Source organism: Aquarana catesbeiana, linkage group LG10 (genome assembly GCF_042186555.1).
Source record: "Aquarana catesbeiana isolate 2022-GZ linkage group LG10, ASM4218655v1, whole genome shotgun sequence".
NCBI lineage: Eukaryota > Metazoa > Chordata > Amphibia > Anura > Ranidae > Aquarana > Aquarana catesbeiana.
In genome coordinates this window covers 178,824,610-178,847,875 of record NC_133333.1, presented here as the reverse complement: position 1 = coordinate 178,847,875, position 23,266 = coordinate 178,824,610, and the positions used below count along the sequence as shown (strand labels likewise).

The 23,266-nt window shown below is 42.8% G+C and overlaps 1 protein-coding gene across 7 annotated transcripts in view; it reads right to left on the bottom strand.

Annotated features, from left to right (window-relative positions):
- PLCH2 (phospholipase C eta 2) overlaps positions 1 to 23,266 on the bottom strand; it is a 1,074,339-nt gene that overhangs the window by 325,970 nt on the left and 725,103 nt on the right. For all 7 annotated transcript variants that reach the window (XM_073602999.1, XM_073603003.1, XM_073603004.1 and 4 more), the window contains one exon: positions 15,813 to 15,959. In XM_073602999.1, the coding sequence (XP_073459100.1) occupies positions 15,813 to 15,959 (147 nt within the window). The remainder of the gene's footprint in view (positions 1 to 15,812; positions 15,960 to 23,266) is intronic.

Here is a 23,266-nt window from a genome sequence, read left to right as displayed (position 1 = left end):
ACTCCCAAAAGGGAGTGTTTGTGGCAAAAACCAACTCTGGACACACAGTTGGCTATAGAGACACATGGAGTGAAATACATCGAAAATGTTGCAACCATGAAAAATGTTCCTCCTCATGTTCTCTGATGTCACCAGTGAACCCTTTTGTGAGCGCTGAGCAGGCTGTGGGAATTGCTGCACTGACATTTTTTTTTTTTTTTAATCCGCAGCAGTGTGCGCAAAAAGTAGAAAAAAAATGTGCAAGAGAACACAAAAAAGTGCACTTAAAGCGGAGTTCCACCCAAAAATGGAACTTCTGCTTTAAGTACTGGTGACCCCCTGACATGCCACATTTGGCATGGCATTGTTTTGTGGGGGGGGGGAGTGGGTACCCAGTTTTGACAGGCACCCAGCTCCCACTTCCTCCCCTGGCGCCGTGTCACACTTTTTGTAGCTGCTGACTTTTAAATGGGTAGAACGCTTTAAAAGGGGTTGTAAAATCGAAATCTTTTTTACCTTAATGCATTCCTTGCATTAAGGTAAAAAATGTTTAGGTGTCAGCATCGCCCCCTCAGCCCCCCTTTACTTACCTGTGACCCTTTTCGATCCACGTTCACAGATGGTTTCTCCCCTCACTTCCGGGTCTCGCTGGCTTTGCTGGGGTACTGGGGGTCATTAGCTCCCAGTGCTGTCAATCAAAGCCAGTGACGATGGAGCGGGGGGCAGGCCAAGTCCCTCTGTCTGTGTCAATATACGCAGCAGAGGGACTCGGGTGTGAGGTTGTAAACTTGAGAAAAAAAACAAACAAAAAAAAAAAAAAAAAAAAACATACCTGTAACACAAAGGCATAATGAGCTAGTATGCATTGAATACTAGCTCATTATGAAATACTTGCCTTAGAACGAAGCCCTGCAGCGGCGCCCGCACACCACTGAGATGGCTGACATCTTCCCAGTGTTTCTTTCAGGTATGCGTGGGAGAGCCACCAGTCTTGGCACAGGACCCTAAAGAAACGGCACGGGTGGTCGTTCCTTCAGAGCGCATGCGCCTATGACATAATCGGCGGCGTATATAATAAATATCTCCTAAACTGTACAAGTTTAGGAGATACAGTATTTACAGTACCTACAGGTAAGCCTTATTATAGGTACAACTGATTTTGTACGTTTGCCCACTGACAAAGAAATGATCAGTCTAATTTTAATAGTAGGTTTATTTTAACAGCGAGAGACAGAACAACAAAAAATCCAGAAAAATGCATTTCAAAAAAGTTATCAATTGATTTGCATTTTAATGAGTGAAATAAGTATTTGACCCCTTCGCAAAACATGACTTAGTACTTGGTGGCAAAACCCTTGTTGGCAATCACAGAGGTCAGACATTTACTGTAGTTGGCCACCAGGTTTGCACACATCTCAGGAAGGATTTTGTCCCACTCCTCTTTGCAGATCCTCTCCAAGTCATTAGCCATTTTGTAACTCGAACCTTCAGCTCCCTCCACATATTTTCTGTGGGATTAAGGTCTGGAGACTGGCTAGGCCACTCAAGGACCCTAATGTCATGTGTTTTGGGTCCTTGTCATGCTGGAATACCCATCTACGACCCATTTTCAATGCCCTGGCTGAGGGAAGGAGGTTCTCACTCAAGATTTGACGGTACATGGCCCCGTCTATCGTCCCTTTGATGCAGTGAAGTTGTCCTGTCCCCTTAGAAGAAAAACACCCCCAAAGCATAATGTTTCCACCTTCATGTTGGACAGTTGGGATGATGTTCTTGGGGTCATAGGCAGCATTCCTCCTCCTCCAAACACGGCAAGTTAAGTTGATGCCAAAGAGCTCGATTTTGGTCTCAGCTGACCACAATACTTTCACCCAGTTCTCCTCTGAATCATTCAGATGTTAATCAGCAAACTTCAGACGGGCCTGTACATGTGCTTTCTGGAGCAGACGGACCTTGCTTGCGCTGCAGGATTTTAGGCCTTTACGGCGTAGCGCGTTACCAATTGTTTTCTTGGTGACTATGGTACCAGCTGCCGTGAGATCATTGACAAGGTTCTCCTGTGTAGTTCCCGGCTGATTCCTCTCCATTCTCATGATCATTGAAACTCCACGAGGTGAGATCTTGCATGGAGCTCTAGACCGAGGGAGACTGACCGCTATTTTGTGTTTCTTCTGTAGCGCACTACTCCCTTGGGAGCTGCTGTTAGTTCATACCTTTCTGTTAGTGACTCTCCATTTTCCTCCCCTGCACGAATAACATCAGCAGACAGTCCAGTAACATCTAAACAATAAACTTTATTCTTCTCCTTGCTGCATGTCAGAAAAGAATTTGCAATATTTACAGTCTATGGCTCCAGGAAGTATGAGTTGCCTCTTAATCTTTGGTGCCTTTAATAGTAGTTCTATCCTTTCCCCTTAATGAACCGACAGGTGTCTCTGAAAAACACCTTGGTATTTGGATGTTAGAAGTACCAGGCCTCACCTGCCTATCTTGACTCCTGCAATCCTCCCTGGTCAGTTCAGGAAAAGTCCGGGCACACCCCGATCTACTTCATCCTTTTAGCAACTGCTTCCTGCTCCGCATGTCCAGAACCATCCCAGCCGGTGACGTCTGACCCATTGTTCCCGCGGTTTCTTCTGATGCTTTAGCGTTGATAAACCATCCAGCACTGAGGTCTCTGAACCCTCAGGCCTTCAGGCTCAAGTTCTTTTGCTATCCAGCACTGAGAGCATTACACCCCCAGGCCTTCAAGCCTGCTCTTTGCTGATCACATCTTTGCAGCCTTTCTGGATCAAATTCCCATCACCAACCACACCAGGAAACATGTGACCTTAGCTTTTATAACAGTCCCGTCTCTGCCCAAGCAAAACAATGATTGGCTCAGAGCGGTCTCAAAAAACTACCTGCCACTCTACTCCTTCAGTCCACCCACTTTCCAGAACATTTCAGAGAAAGTGATGGAAATCTTACAGGGCAGAGTGTAGGTGGCCACACCCTCCTCTATTCTATCAAATCTCACAACCAAATTAACCAACCAGCTTACACCAACAGGGTAAAACACTGGCAACTTTACCTGACACTAATCCTAACTAAACTAACTAGCACACACCTAAGTGGGTGGGCGCTACACTTTCATTTGCGAATAATCAAATCACCCTCTCACCAAGCTGCTTGGCGATGGTCTTGTAGCCCATTCCAGCCTTGTGTAGGTCTACAATCTTGTCCCTGACTACTTGGATAGCTCTTTGGTCTTGGCCATGGTGGAGAGATTGGATTCTGATTGATTGCTTCTGTGGACAGGTGTCTTTTATACAAGTAACAAGCTGAGATTAGGAGCACTCCCTTTAAGAGTGCTCCTAATCTCAGCTTGTTACCTGTATAGAAGACACCAGGGAGCCAGAAGTCTTTCTGATTGATAGGGGATCAATTCCTTATTTCACTCATCAATTTATAACTTTTTTGAAACGCGTTTTTCTGGATATTTTTGTTGTTTTTTTGTCTCTCACTGTTAAAATAACCCTACCATTAAAATTATAGACTGATCATTGCATTGTCAGTGGGCAAACATACAAATTCAGCAGGGAATCAAATAATTTTTTCTTACCCCAACACCCCCAGGGCGCAAGGCTCCTGACAGGGGCAAGGCTCAACTTCACCAAAGCCGACCAATGAGTACTAGGTGAGAGGCTCTCCACCCAGGTTCAGAGGAGGAAGGAACCTGATGGCCACACGTCCTCGCCCTAGATTTCAGAGTAGGCCCGAGGGCCCACACCCTCCATCTTAGAGACAAAAGAAACAGACAAAAAGTGCAAAGTGACAAAATGTGAGCGAAAAAAATTAATAAAAATAGTGAAGGTGCAGCTGCACTGGCTAGGCCTTGAGGCCCAGTAACAAAAATTGCCCAGGAATTCCCCAAAAATGCATGGTTCATAGAGGCGCTGTGCAGGAAAAACTGATGCAGCTATATGCCTTTTCACACTATGGGGTTCCCAAACCCAAGTGTTATTAAGAGCTCCCAGGGGGAACAGACACTGCAGATCCCCTGCCTTCCCAGCCTATGGCCAGACAAGGTAGACCCATTCAAATCAGGAGAAACTGGGCCCCTACAGTCTTCCCAAGGGAATTATTCCCATGCCCCACATCCTGTGGGTGCCCTGGTTTCTGTTCCAGCTGCTACTAGCCTCCAGAGCCCCCATCATACCAGCAGGGACTCTACACAGCCTGCTATTCCTGCCAAAAGACCAGAAAAGTGGCGTAGCGCTCCTACTGGACACTGATAATAACAGATACTACACTTGATCTTAGCCAAAAGGCTTATTGATTCAGGCGCTGCAGATCTCCTATAATCTAGAGATGATTGACATCTTGTAAAACGCTGAGACATTTGGTGGTGTGAGACATTTGGTGGTGTGAGACATTTGGTGGTGTAAGAGAGAGAGGCACTGTAGGGCACATTTTCATGGTTGGAACATTTATTTTCGACTTTATAAACTTTTAATTTATTCACTTTCATACACTTTGTGGGTTTAGGAAATTGTATTATTTTTCACTTTGTTCATGCAAATTTGGTTATTGAACATGTAAGATTATGTATTCATGGAGGCATTATTGATTTGACAGGGCATTGAACACCTTTTTTTTTGTATTCAGAACAGTTTTCTGCTTGATCCTGCTGAAACATTTGCTTCACTAAGAGCAAACGATTTTTTTGGTATTGAGGTACAATTACTTCCCTGTGTACTAGACCACCTATGTTGCTGGACTCTGTATTATTTGTATATGATACTATATAACTATTTAAGCCTATGCAAAGCGAATACTAAAATGGCATTAGATCATTCCAAGATCAATTAGCTAATTTACTGCGACAATCCAGTGTTCGTGTAGGAGCCACCGAAACAGAATGTTAACTATACCTTGGGAACCCAGTTCCTTTAAAATAACAATCTGGCTTTTCTGCACACAGACACCCCCCTTGATGATCCGGAACCCTTTATCCTCCTGTGTACAAGGCTGTCAGAGCTAACAAAGACAATCTAGCTGTACACAGTGAAGCTCAACTATGACAAAGCAGGAACAAAAAAAAGAAAGAAAAAAAAAAAAAAAAAAAAGGGAGTACCAGGAGATGCATTACACTCAAAGATAACACAAACCCCTGGGAGGGAGCCAGCGGGGAAGAAGAACACATGTCCACAGTAATGTAATGACTAACTTGACAAAGAAAAAACATCTAGCAGTGATCTCCTCTGCTATATTATAAGCAAATGCCAGAACTGACACCGATAACTGAAGAAACCATTTTGGACGACAAAGTCAGGGCCATCAATCAGCTGTATATCAACTTGTTAAAGAGGTTAGGGATGCACTAGGTTCTCTTATAACCCAGCTACCCCAGAGTGACATCAATATCATAAAATCCACTAAACTGTCTTTATGGTCTGTCATTGCCATTTTTCATTAATCTGCACTGCTCAGCTCTCCATAAAAATACATTGCAAATATGTTCTACACAAATGTATATACTAGGATACTGAAATATTGAAATACAAATTCAAGAACAAACTAATAGCTTAAGTTAGGCTGTGTGACAAATACCTAGCTGACAAACCTTATGTACAGTAAATGTGTTGAAAATGATTCACATAGCCACTTATGGATATCAAAAGACTTGGATGGAAGGTGCGGTCAAGCAATAATTACACATTAAGACAAATTTTAAAGCTTTGCTGCAAAGTTTTGAAGTCTGGCTTGGGCTGTAAGCATCCAGGGTGGCCATAGACACATGTGGCCATTTTATTAAAAAAAAAAAAAATCAGTTTATGTGAAGCTGAGATCAAGTTAATAAAGCTATAGGTAGATGGGCATGTTATACACTTTCTATGTGATTCAGCACATAACATACAGTGCCCTTGCAAGAGTATTCAACCCCCTTGGCATTTTTCGTGCTTTGTTGCCTCACAACCTGGAATTAACATGGATTGTTTGAAGATTTGCATCATTTAATTTATAGAACATGCCCACAACTTGGAAGATGTTTTCTTTTTATTGTGAAGCAAACAAATAGGACAAAATAATAGAAAAAGTCAATGTGCATAACTATTCACCCCCCTAAAGGGCTTTGACCAGGCCATTCCAACACATTTGCATATTTCCCCTTAAACCACTCAAGTGTTGCTTTAGCAGTGTGTTTGGGGTCATTGTCCTGCTGGAAGGTGAACCTCCGTCCTAGCCTCAAATTACACAGAGTGGTACAGGTTTTGCTCAAGAATATCCCTGTATTTAGCACCATCCATCTTTCCCTCAACTCTGACCAGTTTCCCAGTCCTGACTGCTGAAAAACATCTCCACAGCATGATGCTGCCACCACCATGTTTCACTGTGGGGATGGTGTTCTTTGGGTGATGTGATGTGTTGGGTTTGCGCCAGCCATAGCGTTTTCTTTGATGGCCAAAACATTCAATATTAGTCTGATTAGACCAGAGCACCTTCCTCCATACATTTTGGGAGTCTCCCACATGCCTTTTCACGAACTCAAAACGTGCCATTTTGTTTTTTGCTGAAATGGCTTTCCTCTGGCCACTCTGCCATAAAGCCCAACTCTATGGAGCGTACGGCTTATTGTCATCCTATGTACAGATACTCCAGTCTCTGCTGTGGAAATCTGCAGCTCCTCCAGGGTTACCTTAGGTCTCTGTGCTGCCTCTCTGATTAACCACTTAAGGACCGCCTCACGCCGATGTACGTCGGCAAGGCGGCACGGGCAGGCAAAATCACGTACATATACGTGATTTGCCTCCCGCGGGTGGGGGGTCCGATCGGACCCCCCCCCGGTGCCCGAGGCGGTCCTGTTATGTCCCCCGGCGATCGGAGGTGAGGGGGAGGCCATCCGTTCGTGGCCCCCCCCTCGCGATTGCCACCGGCCAATCAGATCATTTCCTTTGCTGCTGTATGCTAAACAGCAGCAAAGGAAATGATGTCATCTCTCCTCGGCTCGGTATTTTCCGTTCCGGCGCCGAGGGGAGAAGACAGGTATGTGAGTGAAAACACACACACAGTAGAACATGCCAGGCACAAAAAACACCCCGATCCCCCCCCCCGATCGCCCCCCGACCCCCAATCACCCCCCCGTCACAAACTGACACCAGCAGTTTTTTTTTTTTTCTGATTACTGCATGGTGTCAGTTTGTGACAGTTACAGTGTTAGGACAGGTGCTGTTAGCCCCCTTTAGGTATAGGGTACCCCCCTAACCCCCCCTAATAAAGTTTTAACCCCTTGATCACCCCCTGTCACCAGTGTCGCTAAGCGATCATTTTTCTGATCGCTGTATTAGTGTCGCTGGTGACGCTAGTTAGGGAGGTAAATATTTAGGTTCGCCGTCAGCGTTTTATAGCGTCAGGGACCCCCATATACTACCCAATAAATGTTTTAACCCCTTGATTGCCCCCTAGTTAACCCTTTCACCACTGATCACCGTATAACTGTTACGGGTGACGCTGATTAGTTCGTTTATTTTTTATAGTGTCAGGGCACCCGCCGTTTATTACCGAATAAAGGTTTAGCCCCCTGATCGCCCGGCGGTGATATGCGTCGCCCCAGGCAGCGTCAGATTAGCGCCAGTACCGCTAACACCCACGCACGCAGCATACGCCTCCCTTAGTGGTATAGTATCTGTACGGATCAATATCTGATCCGATCAGATCTATACTAGCGTCCCCAGCAGTTTAGGGTTCCCAAAAACACAGTGTTAGCGGGATCAGCCCAGATACCTGCTAGTACCTGCGTTTTGCCCCTCCGCCCAGCCCACCCAAGTGCAGTATCGATCGATCACTGTCACTTACAAGGCACTAAACGCATAACTGCAGCGTTCGCAGAGTCAGGCCTGATCCCTGCGATCGCTAACAGTTTTTTTGGTAGCATTTTGGTGAACTGGCAAGCACCAGCCCCAGGCAGCGTCAGGTTAGCGCCAGTACCGCTAACACCCACGCACGCACCGTGCACCTCCCTTAGTGGTATAGTATCTGAACGGATCAATATCTGATCCGATCAGATCTATACTAGCGTCCCCAGCAGTTTAGGGTTCCCAAAAACGCAGTGTTAGCGGGATCAGCCCAGATACCTGTTAGCACCTGCGTTTTGCCCCTCTGCTCGGCCCAGCCCAGCCCACCCAAGTGCAGTATCGATCGATCACTGTCACTTACAAAACACTAAACGCATAACTGCAGCGTTCGCAGAGTCAGGCCTGATCCCTGCGATCGCTAACAGTTTTTTTGGTAGCATTTTGGTGAACTGGCAAGCACCAGTGGCCTAGTACGCCCCGGTCATAGTCAAACCAGCACTGCAGTAACACTTGGTGACGTGGCGAGTCCCATAAGTGCAGTTCAAGCTGGTGAGGTGGCAAGCACAAGTAGTGTCCCGCTGCCACCAAAAAGACAAACACAGGCCTGTCGTGCCCATAATGCCCTTCCTGCTGCATTCGCCAATCCTAATTGGGAACCCAACTTCTGCAGCACCCGTACTTCCCCCATTCACATCCCCAACCAAGTGCAGTTGGCTGCATGAGAGGCATTTTCTTTATGTCCTCCCGAGTACCCCTACCCAACGAACCCCCCAAAAAAGATGTGTCTGCAGCAAGCGCGGATATAGGCGTAACACCCGCTATTATTGTCCCTCCTGCCCTGACAATCCTGGTTTTTGCATTGGTGAATGTTTTGAACGCTACCATTCACTAGTTGAGTATTAGCGTAGGGTACAGCATTGCACAGACTAGGCACACTTTCACAGGGTCTCCCAAGATGCCATCGCATTTTGAGAGACCCGAACCTGGAACCGGTTGCAGTTATAAAAGTTAGTTACAAAAAAAGTGTAAAAAAAAAAAAATATATAAAATAAAAAAAAATAGTTGTCGTTTTATTGTTCTCTCTCTCTCTATTCTCTCTCTCTATTGTTCTGCTCTTTTTTACTGTATTCTATTCTGCAATGTTTTATTGTTATTATGTTTTATCATGTTTGTTTTTCAGGTATGCAATTTTTTATACTTTACGGTTTACTGTGCTTTATTGTTAACCATTTTTTTGTCTTCAGGTAAGCCATTCACGACTTTGAGTGGTTATACCAGAATGATGCCTGCAGGTTTAGGTATCATCTTGGTATCATTCTTTTCAGCCAGCGGCTTTCATGTAAAAGTAATCCTAATGGCTAATTAGCCTCTAGACTGCTTTTACAAGCCGTGGGAGGGAATGCCCCCCCCCCCACCGTCTTCCGTGTTTTTCTCTGGCTCTCCTGTCTCAACAGGGAACCTGAGAATGCAGCCGGTGATTCAGCCAGCTGACCATAGAGCTAAAGGCTATCATCCTTGCCGCTGTTGTAACGTTTGTGCTATCAATAAGAACAAGAGCAGGAAAATATGCCAGTTTAAATCTCATGCCACGGGTAGAGTCTTTGATGCTAACACCTTCATTACTTGCACCTCGCTTAACGTGGTATACTTATTGATTTGCCCCTGCGGTATACAATATGTGGGCCGTACAACACGGGCTATGCACGTTAGGGTAAATGAGCACATCGCCAATATTAAGAAGGGATTCCCGAAACACACTGTCTCCCGGCACTACTTGGAATACCACAATAAGAACCCTATGGGAACGACCTTTGTGGCCATCGATAGGTTTAACCCTCACTGGCGTGGGAGTTCGTCCAAACGGGAAATTTCCAAATTAGAGACCCGCTGGATATACGACTTAAAATGCTATACCCCTTTCGGCATGAACGTCGACTGGGATGTAAATTGTTTTATTAATAATAGCTAATATATACTTTTTTTTAGTACATGTATTTTTGTTTATACATGTATATGTTTTGACACTTGGGGGCAGTGTCCATATTTATATTGCTATTATTTTTTATATTTTTTATTATTTTTTATTATTTTTCATTCATTTTATTATTATTTTTATTCATTATTTCACCCTGGTTATATGCACATATTTTTCAGGGTTTATATTATCGCTATATTAGACTGAGAACTTCCTCCTTTTTTCTCTGTAATATCCGATATATTCTTTTTAAATTTTATATTTTGTATTGGTCTATGAAGGTTTTTATATTGTTGATGTATAATAACATTTGATTAATCATTTTATAGTTATGTAGCTGCTGATGTGTTACACGTATGTGCCTTGATAGCTATTTCCGGTTCGGGTGTCACTCACCTTCCGAATGCTGTTACGGCACATGTGCAGTCCCTTATTGTTTTTTCCCCTTTTGGCTGGCGGTGACTTTGTTCCGCCCATCATGGGGAGAACACATTTGGGCTGGTTTAGGCTGTTGTTTTTTGCCTTGCACAGCTTAATTTCACATATATGGTTCATGTTTTATTTTCTCCTTCCCCTTCCTTTTTTTTTCCCCCTGGTTCCATTGTTCCATGCATGAAATAACTCCTGGTTAGTAAGATCGTACTGCGCATGCGCGGTCGAGTCGTTCATACCAACCAGCAAGGACGGCATTAATCAGGTCTTCCCATCCTTTATAATGAATGGATGTGCTGGCTGGTTTTGTCTTCCTGTTGCGCTGGGACACGCGGCCGTACTGCGCATGTGCGGCTGGCTGGTTTTGTTTTCCTGCCACGCTGGAACGCACGGCCATACTGCGCATGTGCAGCCGATCGTGACTGTCCTGGCACTTCCTAGTTTAAAGACAGCACGGCCATAGTGCGCAGGTGCTGCCGATCGTGACTGTCCTGGCACTTCCTAGTTTAAAGACAGCACGGCCGTAGTGCGCAGGTGCTGCCGGAATGTGCTATTAAAAACAGCTGTTGTATGTGTCATGCTGTCCTATCAGGGGTCAGCATGACTTAAGAAGTGCACTATATATTTGAGCGTGCTTGCATCATTGGCCACGCCTCTGATGATATCCACATAGGATGAAACATGTCAGGCTGGTCAATGCAAGTACGCTGAGAACCGCGGATTGTTCCTGTTTTCTGTGATGATTTTTACTTCATACCTGTAAGTAGACTACAATAAACTACTACTGTTTTACCTTACGGGCTTCACTATTTGTTGCTTTCTGTTTGCTGGTTTGTTCCTGCTGATGACTGCACCAACCTGTCCATCGTTAATACGAGTCCTGAGCTTTCTGATATGTGGTGACCTGATTGTTTCCATGCTGTGCCTGCCCATGATGGAGTGTGCCATTTGGATTTGCTGCTGACTCTCTGCAATATATGAGTACATCGCCTATTTTTTATATCTTTCTGGTAAGCAGACTGATAGCACGTGGGTGTGGTGTGCTTTCCTTTTACACACTGAAGCTTGGTGGAGGTTTCACATCATCTTTTATTGCTGATTGAGTTCTATGGACTATTATCATTATTTGGACATTTATTTTATTTTAGCGCTGCATTTGGACTTTTGACCATAGAGCTGATCAGAGACCAGAGTGGCTCCAAACATCTCTATGGCCTAAGAAACCGGAAGCTACGAGCATTTTATGACTTAGATTTCGCTGGATGTAAATAGCGCCATTGGGAAATTGGGGAAGCATTTTATCACACCGATCTTGGTGTGGTCAGATGCTTTAAAGGCAGAGGAGAGATCTAGGGTCTAACAGACCACACTTTTTTCAAAAAAGAGTACCTGTCACTACCTATTGCTATCATAGGGGATATTTACATTCCCCGAGATAACAATAAAAATGATTAAAAAAAAAAAAAAATGAAAGGAACAGTTTAAAAATAAGATAAAAAAGCAAAAAAATAATAAAGAAAAAAAAAAAAAAAAAAAAAAAAAAAAAAGCACCCCTGTAGCCCCCTGCTCTCGGGCTAAGGCGAACGCAAGTGGCGGTCTGTCGTCAAACGTAAACAGCAATTGCACCATGCATGTGAGGTATCACCGCGAAGGTCAGATCGAGGGCAGTAATTTTTGCAGTAGACCTCCTCTGTAAATCTAAAGTGGTAACCTGTAAAGGCTTTTAAAGGCTTTTAAAAATGTATTTATTTTGTTGCCACTGCACGTTTGTGCGCAATTGTAAAGCATGTCATGTTTGGTATCCATGTACTCGGCCTAAGATCATCTTTTTTATTTCATCAAACATTTGGGCAATATAGTGTGTTTTAGTGCATTAAAATTTAAAAAAGTGTGTTTTTTCCCCAAAAAATGCGTTTGAAAAATCGCTGCGCAAATACTGTGTGAAAAAAAAAAATGAAACACCCACCATTTTAATCTGTAGGGCATTTGCTTTAAAAAAAATATATAATGTTTGGGGGTTCAAAGTAATTTTCTTGCAAAAAAAAAAATAACTTTTTCATGTAAACATTAAGTGTCAGAAAGGGCTTTGTCTTCAAGTGGTTAGAAGAGTGGGTGATGTGTGACATAAGCTTCTAAATGTTGTGCATAAAATGCCAGGACAGTTCAAAACTCCCCCAAATGACCCCATTTTGGAAAGTAGACACCCCAAGCTATCTGCTGAGAGGCATGTCGAGTCCATGGAATATTTTATATTGCGACACAAGTTGCGGGAAGAGACAAATTTTTTTTTTTTTTTTTTGCACAAAATTGTCACTAAATGATATATTGCTCAAACATGCCATGGGAATATGTGAAATTACACCCCAAAATACATTCTGCTGCTTCTCCTGAGTACGGGGATACCACATGTGTGAGACTTTTTGGGAGCCTAGCCGCGCACGGGACCCCGAAAACCAAGCACCGCCTTCAGGCTTTCTAAGGGCGTGAATTTTTGATTTCACTCTTCACTGCCTATCACAGTTTCGGAGGCCATGGAATGCCCAGGTGGCACAAAACCCCCCAAAATGACCCCATTTTGGAAAGTAGACACCCAAAGCTATTTGCTGAGAGGTATAGTGAGTATTTTGCAGATCTCATTTTTTGTCACAAAGTTTTGAAAATTGAAAAAAGAAAAAAAAAATGTTTTTTCTTGTCTTTCTTCATTTTCAAAAACAAATGAAAGCTGCAAAATACTCACCATGCCTCTCAGCAAATAGCTTGGGGTGTTTACTTTCCAAAATGGGGTCATTTGGGGGGGTTTTGTGCCACCTGGGCATTCCATGGCCTCCGAAACTGTGACAGGCAGTGAAGAGTGAAATCAAAAATTTTCACCCTTAGAAATCCTGAAGGCAGTGATTGGTTTTCGGGGTCCCGTACGCGGCTAGGCTCCCAAAAAGTCCCACACATGTGGTATCCCCATACTCAGGAGAAGCAGCTAAATGTATTTTGGGGTGCAATTCCACATATGCCCATGGCCTGTGTGAAGAATATATCATTTAGTGACAACTTTGTGCAAAAAAAAAAAAAAAAAAAAGTGTAATTTTCCCGCAACTTGTGTCAAAATATAAAATATTCCATGGACTCAATATGCTTCTCAGCAAATAGCTTGGGGTGTCTACTTTCCAAAATGGGGTCATTTGGGGGGGTTTTGTGCCACCTGGGCATTCCATGGCCTCCGAAACTGTGATAGGTAGTGAAGAGTGAAATCATAAATTTACACCCTTAGAAATCCTGAAGGCGGTGATTGGTTTTCGGGGCCCCGTACGCGGCTAGGCTCCCAAAAAGTCCCACACATGTGGTATCCCCATACTCAGGAGAAGCAGCAGAATGTATTTTGGGGTGCAATTCCACATAGGCCCATGGCCTGTGTGAGCAATATATCATTTAGTGACAACTTTTTGTAAATTTTTTTTTTTTTTTTGTCATTATTCAATCACTTGGGACAAAAAAAATAAATATTCAATGGGTTCAACATGCCTCTCAGCAATTTCCTTGGGGTGTCTACTTTCCAAAATGGGGTCATTTGGGGGGGTTTTGTACTTCCCTGCCATTTTAGCACCTCAAGAAATGACATAGGCAGTCATAAACTAAAAGCTGTGTAAATTACAGAAAATGTACCCTAGTTTGTAGACGCTATAACTTTTGCGCAAACCAATAAATATACGCTTATTGACATTTTTTTTCCCAAAGACATGTGGCCGAATACATTTTGGCCTAAATGTATGACTAAAATTGAGTTTATTGGATTTTTTTTATAACAAAAAGTAGAAAATATCATTTTTTTTCAAAATTTTCGGTCTTTTTCCGTTTATAGCGCAAAAAATAAAAACCGCAGAGGTGATCAAATACCATCAAAAGAAAGCTCTATTTGTGGGAAGAAAAGGACGCAAATTTCATTTGGGTACAGCATTGCATGACCGCGCAATTAGCAGTTAAAGCGACGCAGTGCCAAATTGGAAAAAGACCTCTGGTCCTTAGGCAGCATAATGGTCCGGGGCTCAAGTGGTTAATGCCCTCTTTGCCCGGTCCGTGAGTTTTGGTGTGTGGCCGTCTCTTGGTAGGTTTGCTGTTGTGCCATGTTCTTTCCATTTAGTTATGATTGATTTGATGGTGCTCCTAGGGATCATCAAACATTTGGATATTTTTTTATAACCTAACCCTGACTTGTACTTCACAATATTGTCTCTTACTTGTTTGGAGAGTTCCTTGGTCTTCATGGCAGTGTTTGGTTAGTGGTGCCTCTTGCTTAGGTGTTGCAGCCTCTGGGGCCTTTCAAAAAGGTGTGTATATGTAATGACAGATCATGTGACACTTAGATTGCACACAGGTGGACATCATTTCACTAATTATGTGACTTCTGAAGGTAATTGGTTGCACCAGAGTTTTTTTGGGCTTCATAACAAAAGGGGGTAAATGCATACGCACATGCCAATTATCAGTTTTTTATTTCTGAAAAATAGTTTTATGTATATATTTTTCTAATTTTACTTCACCAACTTAAACTATTGTGTTCTGATCCATCACATATAATTCAAAGTAAAAAAAACAAAAAAAAACATTGAACTAAAGGCTGTAATGTAACAAAATAGGTAAAAAGCCAAGGGGGTGAATACTTTTGCAAGGCACTGTACACCAGTAAGCAGTGTTATAGATAGAGATTTGAAAATAATCTTTGCCAGCCAATGCCACTACCTAGGCAGAATTTAATGGAGTACACCATGCAAACTAAATCCACAATGAATTAGCATAGTACATTAAAGTGGCAGTTTTGACCTTCCCCCTCCCTAATGCACAGCAGTTAATAGACTTCTTAAACTGTACAGCTTCCAATGTTATCCCTCTACACCCAGCCTCCAAACTAGACAGTGATTCAGCATCATCACCACTGCCTAGTGAGCTTGAAGCAGTTATGCTAAACCAGGGATCTTACAGAGGTGTATCACAAGACTGGCTGTGCCATTGTGACAAATTGTTTTGCAGGTGAACCATACATGTAGTAAACAAGTTGTAAACATTTATGCATTTGAATGATACAAGTAGTAATTTGTCTAGAGTTCCACTTAAACTCCAGGGCCCAGGACAGTTTAGCGGTGCTCATGGAGAAGCCTCAAATGCAGCCATTCTCAACCAGGGTTCCATGAAACTCTAGGTTTCCTCCAGATGTTGGTAATGCGATTCTTGAGCAATTTCTGCTCTCAGATACAGTAACCACTGAAGACAATGATCTTTTTAGCTATTAGTAAGGGGGTGGTCTTCCCACTGACCTCTAATGTAAAGAGCTTTCTTGCCACTGGCCATCACAATAGGGCTCCATAAGTTGTAGATATACAGATATTAAAGACTGGAAAGTTATTTTAAGGGTTCTTCCATGTTAAAAAGGTTAAGAATGGCTGCTCAAAATGGACAACGCGTTTAGTGCTGCCTGCAACATTCTCTGTTGGTTATGTCAGAGATGCAGTTGCATAGACTTCATTTAATTTCAAAAGATAAACTATAAGGACTGGATTTAGTACTAAACAATTATGGGAAGATGGCGACTTTAGACTTACTTTTGGCTTTTTCATTCTTCCTTGATGGTCTCCACCGTATACAGGACTTGTGTTCATCTAGGTAGTAAAACCGAACTAGACCTTTGGAACTACCTCGTAGTTTGATCATTTGGGTCCCGGCTTGCATAGAACTCATACATCTTTCCACTGCAAGGAAAAATAACAAACAGTTTTACTATACAGCTCCAAGAAGCAAAAGCAACAAGCAAGCCAATTGTACGGCTACAAGTCCTCTACCAGTCTCCGGGTCGCCCTCACAGTTACAAACTACAATGTCACTGTTTGTCCATGTCTGCTATAACTGGTTTTATACTTGGATGGCAGTAAGAATATTTATAGAAAAATCAAAACTTAAAATGTGTAGGCATAACCATTTTTTTAGTTTTGAATAGAGTGGGCAAAGGGCTAGACCATTTATTGAGGTTTTTATTACTGCCTGTGGAAGATTCACCTCTGTTTGTACTGGTTCTGAGTTTGGAGTTGCCACTAGAACAAGAGGTGAGGGATAATCTTCAGGACAACTGTCTAAAGGGTAGTTCTCCTCAATTTGGGAGATTTCCTCCTACTTCCTTTTGTGTGTCTGGGGCAGGGATTAAAGAGAAATATCCCCAAGGGCATCTAGACAGCAAAAACCTCACAGGGATTTAACCCTTTCCTACTTTATCAAAAATATATTTTTTTTTTTTACACTTTAAAATGTCAGAATGTAAAGAGTATAAGTGTCAAGAAAGTGGCACAAAGGCTAATAAGGAATATGTTCAAGAGTCATCTCATAAATCTGATGAGAGCACAAATGATTTTGTGTTTTAGCAAGAACTGAGCTTTTCAAATATCTTTTTATAACCCTTTATTATCCTGCTCAGGACATAGTAATTTTAGTGCATAATAAATACAATATTTGGTGTTAATCAACATATACAAAACTTAGGTAAATAGTGAAAACAAAAATTAACTAGATGCAAATTTATGCCCAGGACGGAGTGAATCTCTATGTGTAATATGTATGAAAACACTGTTTTTTTTGTGCCAATTCCTTAGTGGGTTGCAGAGGATTCACAGCTTGGTAAACAGTTGAGCACTTGGCTTAGAACTTCATGTATCAGAGCCAATGCAGTGTGGCTGTAACGCAAAGGTAGAGACGCCTCTCGGAATGTCTCTAAGCAACATTTCAGCAAAACCAGCAGGAAGGTAGAATATAATAAATGTTTCAGCCCCTATGGGATTCAGACCATAATTTGTAATATTGAAATAAACTATAAAGTCATAAAAAATTAAATATATTCCTAATGACGGCAAACTGCAGAATACACCAAGCTTAACAGCAAGTCACAAAGCAGAGACGGCCACTGGTACATAACGGTAGCATTTCTTATTATAGATTTTTGAGTCACAATGAAACAAATATCTCTTGGTAAAGTTTCTGTTCAAGATGCGTTTGTGAAGGACCATCCATTTTCTAGTAGTGCTGTATTTGGCATTATTGTGCTGCAATTAGAACTCATAATTTTATAAGCATAACATAGGACCCATGGCAAACCAAAACCAAAATCCCGGAGATAGCCTTTTGGACAGAGAAGGAAAAACTGACGTTTTTTGGGAACTCACACCAGCTCTGTGTTCACAGATGAAAAAAATAAAGCTTTCACAAAAAAAAACACAGTTTCTACTGTGTAACATGGGAGGGGGCTCAGTTATGTTTTGAACTTGCTTTGTTGCATCTGGCATGTGATGACTTGAACCTTTGCATCACACAATGAAAAATCATATATATTAAGATGTTGAGAAACATACTTCCCACCCAGTATCAGAAAGCTCTGCCTCAGTCACAGGTCCTCCAACATGGTGGTGACCCAAAACACATCTAAAAAGCATCAAAGTATGGCTAAGAACAAAACATGGGACTATTCTGAAGGGCCTTCTATGAGCCCTGATCTAAATCCCACCAAACATTCAGTATATGGAAAGAGCTAAGAGTCTGGATAGGGCACCGTTTAAGACAGATGGAGCAGTTTGCTCAAGAACAATGTCCAAACTACCTGTTGGCAGGTGAAGAAGTCTCATTCAATGCTACAGAAATCACTTATTTGCAGTAATTGCTTCTAAAAGTTAGTCAGCAAAATATTAGGCAAAGGGTCCCATCATCTTTGTCCACATCATTTTCATTTGTTTTAAAATGTAAAATATTCTGTCAAATCATGACTCAAAAACAAGGTCTGATTTTTATTAAAAGAGAAGTATGGCCAAAGCCCCTCTTCTGGGTCACAGAATGCACGGCATGGTCAGCAAACATCACAGAGCCGCTCCAGGCTCTTGAACAATCCCGATTGACAGTTGTTTCCGCCTCTCATTGTGTGATGGAGAGCCGAAGACAGCTGTGCCCACCCCCTCTCCAGCCACATTCCAGTGAGCGCTGGAGGTGCAGAGTGAACAGTGGTGACTGATAGTCACCACTCTCTACTCCAAGCTGGCTGAGAACTGAGCCATTGCTCAGTTCTTGGTCTTAAATGGGACAATTACACAGATGCTGCAGCATAGAGGCAAGTGTGAAGGCTTTTTTTCTTTTCCTTTAAATATGGAATAATATACATTCTTTTTGTCTGTTTAATGTTATTTCAGAAAAAACTAGTGGATTCTTCCTATTTCCTGAAAGGGCACAAATAAATGTGTCCTTGGATTAAGATATATACACTCACTGGCCACTTTTTTTTTTTTGGTACACCTTGCTAGTATCAAGTTGGACCCCCTTTTGCCTTCAGAACTACCTTAGCTCTTATGCCGCGTACACACGACCAGACTTCATGGCATACTTGGTTCGGCGGACCGGAGTCCGTCGGACAATTCGATCGTGTGTGGGCTCCAGCGGACTTTTTTTCCCCAAAAGTTCGACGGACCTAGAAATGAAACAGGTTTCAAATCTTTGACGGACTCGAGTCCGGTCGAAAAGTCCGCTCGTCTGTATGCTAGTCCGACGGACAAAAACCGACGCTAGGGCAGCTATTGGCTACTGGCTGTGAACTTCCTTGTTTTAGTCCGGTCGTACGTCATCACGTACGAATCCATCAGACTTTGGTTGATCGTGTGTAGGCAAGTCCGTTCATTCAGAAAGTCCGTCGTAAAGTCCGTTGAAAAGTCCACAGGACAAAGTCTGCCGTAATGTCCGCTCATGTGTACGTGGCATTAGATTCAACAAGGTGTTGGAAACATTCCTCAGAGATTTTGGTCCATATTGACTTGATAGCATCACACAGTTGCTGCAGATTTGTCGGCTGCACATCCATGATGTGAATCTCCTGTTCCACCACATTCCAAAAATGCTCTATTGGATTGAGATTTGATGACTGTGGAGGCCATTGGAGTACAGTGACCTCATTGTCATGTTCAAGAAACCAGTTTAAAGTGATTTGAGCTTTGTCACATGGTGTATTATCCTGCTGGAAGTAACCATCGGAAGATAGGTACACTGTAGTCATAAAGGAATGACCATGGTCAGCAACAATACTCAGGTAGGCCGTGGCATTTAAACAATGCTCAATTGGTACTAAGGGACCGCAAGTGTGGCAAGAAAATATCCCCCACATCATTACACCACCACTATCCGCCTGAACTGTTGATACAAGGCAGGATGGATCCATGCTTTCATGTTGTTTATGCTGAATTCTGACCTTACCATCTGAATGTCACAGCTGAAAATCGAGACTCAACATACCAGGCAACATTTTTCCAATCTTCTATTGCTCAAGTTTGGTGAGCCTGTGCGAATTGTAGCCTCAGGTTCCTGTTCTTAGCGGATAGGAGTGGCACCCGTTGTGGTCTTCTGCTGCTGTAGCCCATCTGCTTCAAGGTTCGATGTGTTGTGCATTCAGAGATGGTATTCTGCATACATTGGTTGTAATGAGTGGTTATTTGAGTTACCGTTGCCTTCCTTGCATCTCGAACCAGTCTGCACATTCTCCTCTGACTCCTGACACCAACAAGGCGTTTTCTTCCACACAACTGCCCCTCTCTGTATATTTTCTCTATTTAGGACCATTCTCTGTAAACCCTAGAGATGGTGTGCTTGAAAATCCCAGGTGGTCAGCAGTTTTTGAAATACTCAGACCAGCTGGTCTGGCACCAACAATCATGACACATTCAAAGTCACTTAAAGCCCCATTCTTCCCCATTCTGATGCTCTGTTTGAACTTCAACAAGTCGTCTTCACCATGTCTAGATGCCTAAATGCATTGAGTTGTTACCATGTGTTTGGTCTATTAGCAATTTTTGGTATTACCAAGCAAGTGTACTTAATAAAGTGGCCGATGGGTCTATATATCAATCATCATACCAAACAGCATGTTGCCAATGTGATACTGCTAAACTGATTGTAACGCTGACCCTGGTCTTTTAGAGTTTTCAACAGCATTCATCAACAGTTTATACAGTTTTATATTTATTATTTATACAGGCAGGGGCCTGGGACGAGGGCCTTTATCCAAGTAATCATTTTTTGTGATTGAAAGCTGGTTAAAATTGCTACAAAATTGCTGCCAGTGTAAGCAGGGCTTTACAGAATGGAACCCCTGCTCCCCTTGGTCCTGGTTTCTATTGCATATGCTGAATCCTCCCCTCTACTACTGGCACAATTCTAGCACAAAGTCACAGGAAATTTACTCTGCATTCTAATTCATAGAAGCTAGAAAACCACATGCAGTAAAACCTTAGTAAGATAAATGTAAAGCTGTACTGACACAATATCAATGCTCCTTTATAACCTTGCAACGTTCTGTCCCCTGCCTTGTGGTTTATATGACATGCCATCGGGAAGTCAAAAGACAAAAACATTAATCTTATAAAATGTACAGGACAAGGATGGGGAAATAAATTAGTTCAATATGTCAAAAAAGCCCCAGATATCCTCTACATTCTCTTTTGAATTATGGTGAAAGTGCCCTGCATACCACATGGAATTCATTTCTATGAAATACAGAAGACTTCTTTTCAGAATCTTAATCTGCTTGATTTTCTCTAATATAGGAGGTCATTTGTAAGTATCTGTACTGGGAAATTCAAGACCAAAATAGATCAGAATATAGTACATTTACACTCCAGTTAAAAGGTCCATTTGACCTCACAGTATCTATGAATTAGCATTCTAGCCTTCCTTCTCTGTAGCGGTCTATTCCTTTTATTATTAGAATCCTTTCATAATAAGCCCTGAATAGAAGCTTACTACAATACAGGGAAGTGCATTTTCTGTTTCAAAGCCTTTAGGGCTCTTTCACACGAGGCGGATCAGTGATGATCCGCCCCGTGAACACCCGCTTGCTCAGCGGGTATCGCTCCGCCGATCCCCGCTGAGCAGGAAGATGACAGGTCCATTGCTGCACACTGTGCAGCGACGGACCTGTCAGAGCGCCGCTCTCCCCTATGGGGGATCGGATGATGACGGACCGTAGTGTCCGCCGTCACCCGATCCGATCCGAAAACGGATGGAAAAGTAGGATTTTCCTCCGTTACACTTTTCGGATCGGAGTGGGTTGGATGTCAGCGGACATGTCACCGCTAACATCCGACGCTCCATAGGGATACATGTATGTCCGTTTTTCATCCGAAAACGGAAGGATGAAAAAGGGACATACGGATCCCTCGTGTGAAAGAGGCCTTACCCTGCTGAGGTCTCGGTTTGGGGAGTTGCATGGGACAGGTTTTGAAGAGACCGCAGTCCTGCTCAGAAGCACTGCAAGAGAACCTATGATTTTGTAGCGCCCTCCTAGTTAGTCTGCTAAATTTAGTTTTTGACTCTTTCTGTAATCAGGGTAGCAGAAATTATTTGGTCTATTCTGTTCAGAGTTTCACAGACTGAGTTTGATTGCTTCCCCCTGCCTCTAGAAGAATTTTCTAGAGCTTAGGGAGGGAGAATTAAAAAGATAAATAAAGAGTCTAAATATTGATCAGGGCCTAGCCTATCCCTAGAGAGGTGTGCCTAGACAGTGTCTGATTAATGGTCTGAAGCCCTGGAGACACTGTTCTTCCCCTAGCAAGGAGAGTTCCAAGTTTCAGTGGGCTGTTGCCCCTGAGAGGCAGGTTGTGGACTGTTTTGCTATTCTGTGAGGTCTGTGAGGTGGTTAAAATGAATGCAGACTCTGCCACTTCAGGAATCAATCTGGAACAGTTGGGACCTGAAAGTGGTCTGGAACGGACTGCAGGACTTCATCAAAGGGAACTGTTCTAGAGAAGGATTAGGTCACTCACTGGATTGTGGCTGGAGCAGGCTGGAAGGTGGCGGCTGTCCTGGGGACTTGTAAGTAATGACCCTGAATTGATTCCTTGTCACTATATGCTTTTGGGATATAAGTGCCAGACGTAGCTTGGACTGAGACAGCTCTCATAGGGCTTCAGATACTGTCCTTTCCCTGTCCTCGGCAGTGTCCCAGACTGTAAGCCTAGAGAAGAGTGCACTCCTGTACTTTGCAGTGTTCCCGACATTGCACTGGGTACCAATAGCTGTGCAGTGGTCAAGGTAACAAGATGCCAAAGAGACTTGCCGCACGGTCCCCAGCTGTGAGGCCTAATGCTATCTGATATTCCCAGTTGCTTAAGGATTAGACTGTCCTCCAATTGCAAAGTACTAAACATTTTGGAGCATCCCATGCCCTAATCCCTCTCCTGTTACAAGTTTTATCAGAAAAAAAAAAAATCACAAAAAGACAACCCCTAGGTGGTTTATTGGAGCTGAAGTGAATGGACCGTTGCTTGGGTGTCTGGTGGCCTCTGTACTGTTTGGGGGAGAACTAGAAAAAAAAAACAAAACAAAGCACTGTGGGGGTAGAACTACGATTCATTGTGGAACGGGTTATGTGAAACTGAGATATAAAAGACAAATTGAGCTAATGTATCCCAATTATTGTTTCTGAACGTAAAAAGGGGTTATCTTTAGCCTTCCTTCACTAGACAGAAATACACAAACCTGAATGTACCCATTGGATAGACAGGACGCGTGATATGTATATGCTTGTTCCATGTCATGACTGTCCAAGTAGTTATGTGAAGAACAAAGGAACAGGATTCTAATTTTTTTTTTTTTTTTTATGGAGTGCAAAAGAATCAGCGAGTGCTTCCTTCATGACCCAAACAGTGCTCCTTCCCAACAGTTGGTTATGATCTTTGACCAATTAAATGCATAGAATTGACATTTGTACTAATTAAAATGGAACTTTAGAAGCATATGTTTCTTGGGTGTTTTTGCTTTATCCTCACCACTTCGAACACCAAATGCCTCATTTATCTTTGGCACATATGGAGCAAGAGTAGCTACTACCTTCCTACCTACTCACTCTAAAGTGTCAACATTTGAGATATGCACAAAATAAAATCTTCTAGTATTGGTGCCACCAAACCTGGTCCTTTGGGAGTCTCCACATAGCAAAGCACAGAGGAGGATGACTGATCTGAGTTATGTGCATGCTCTAGGTCTA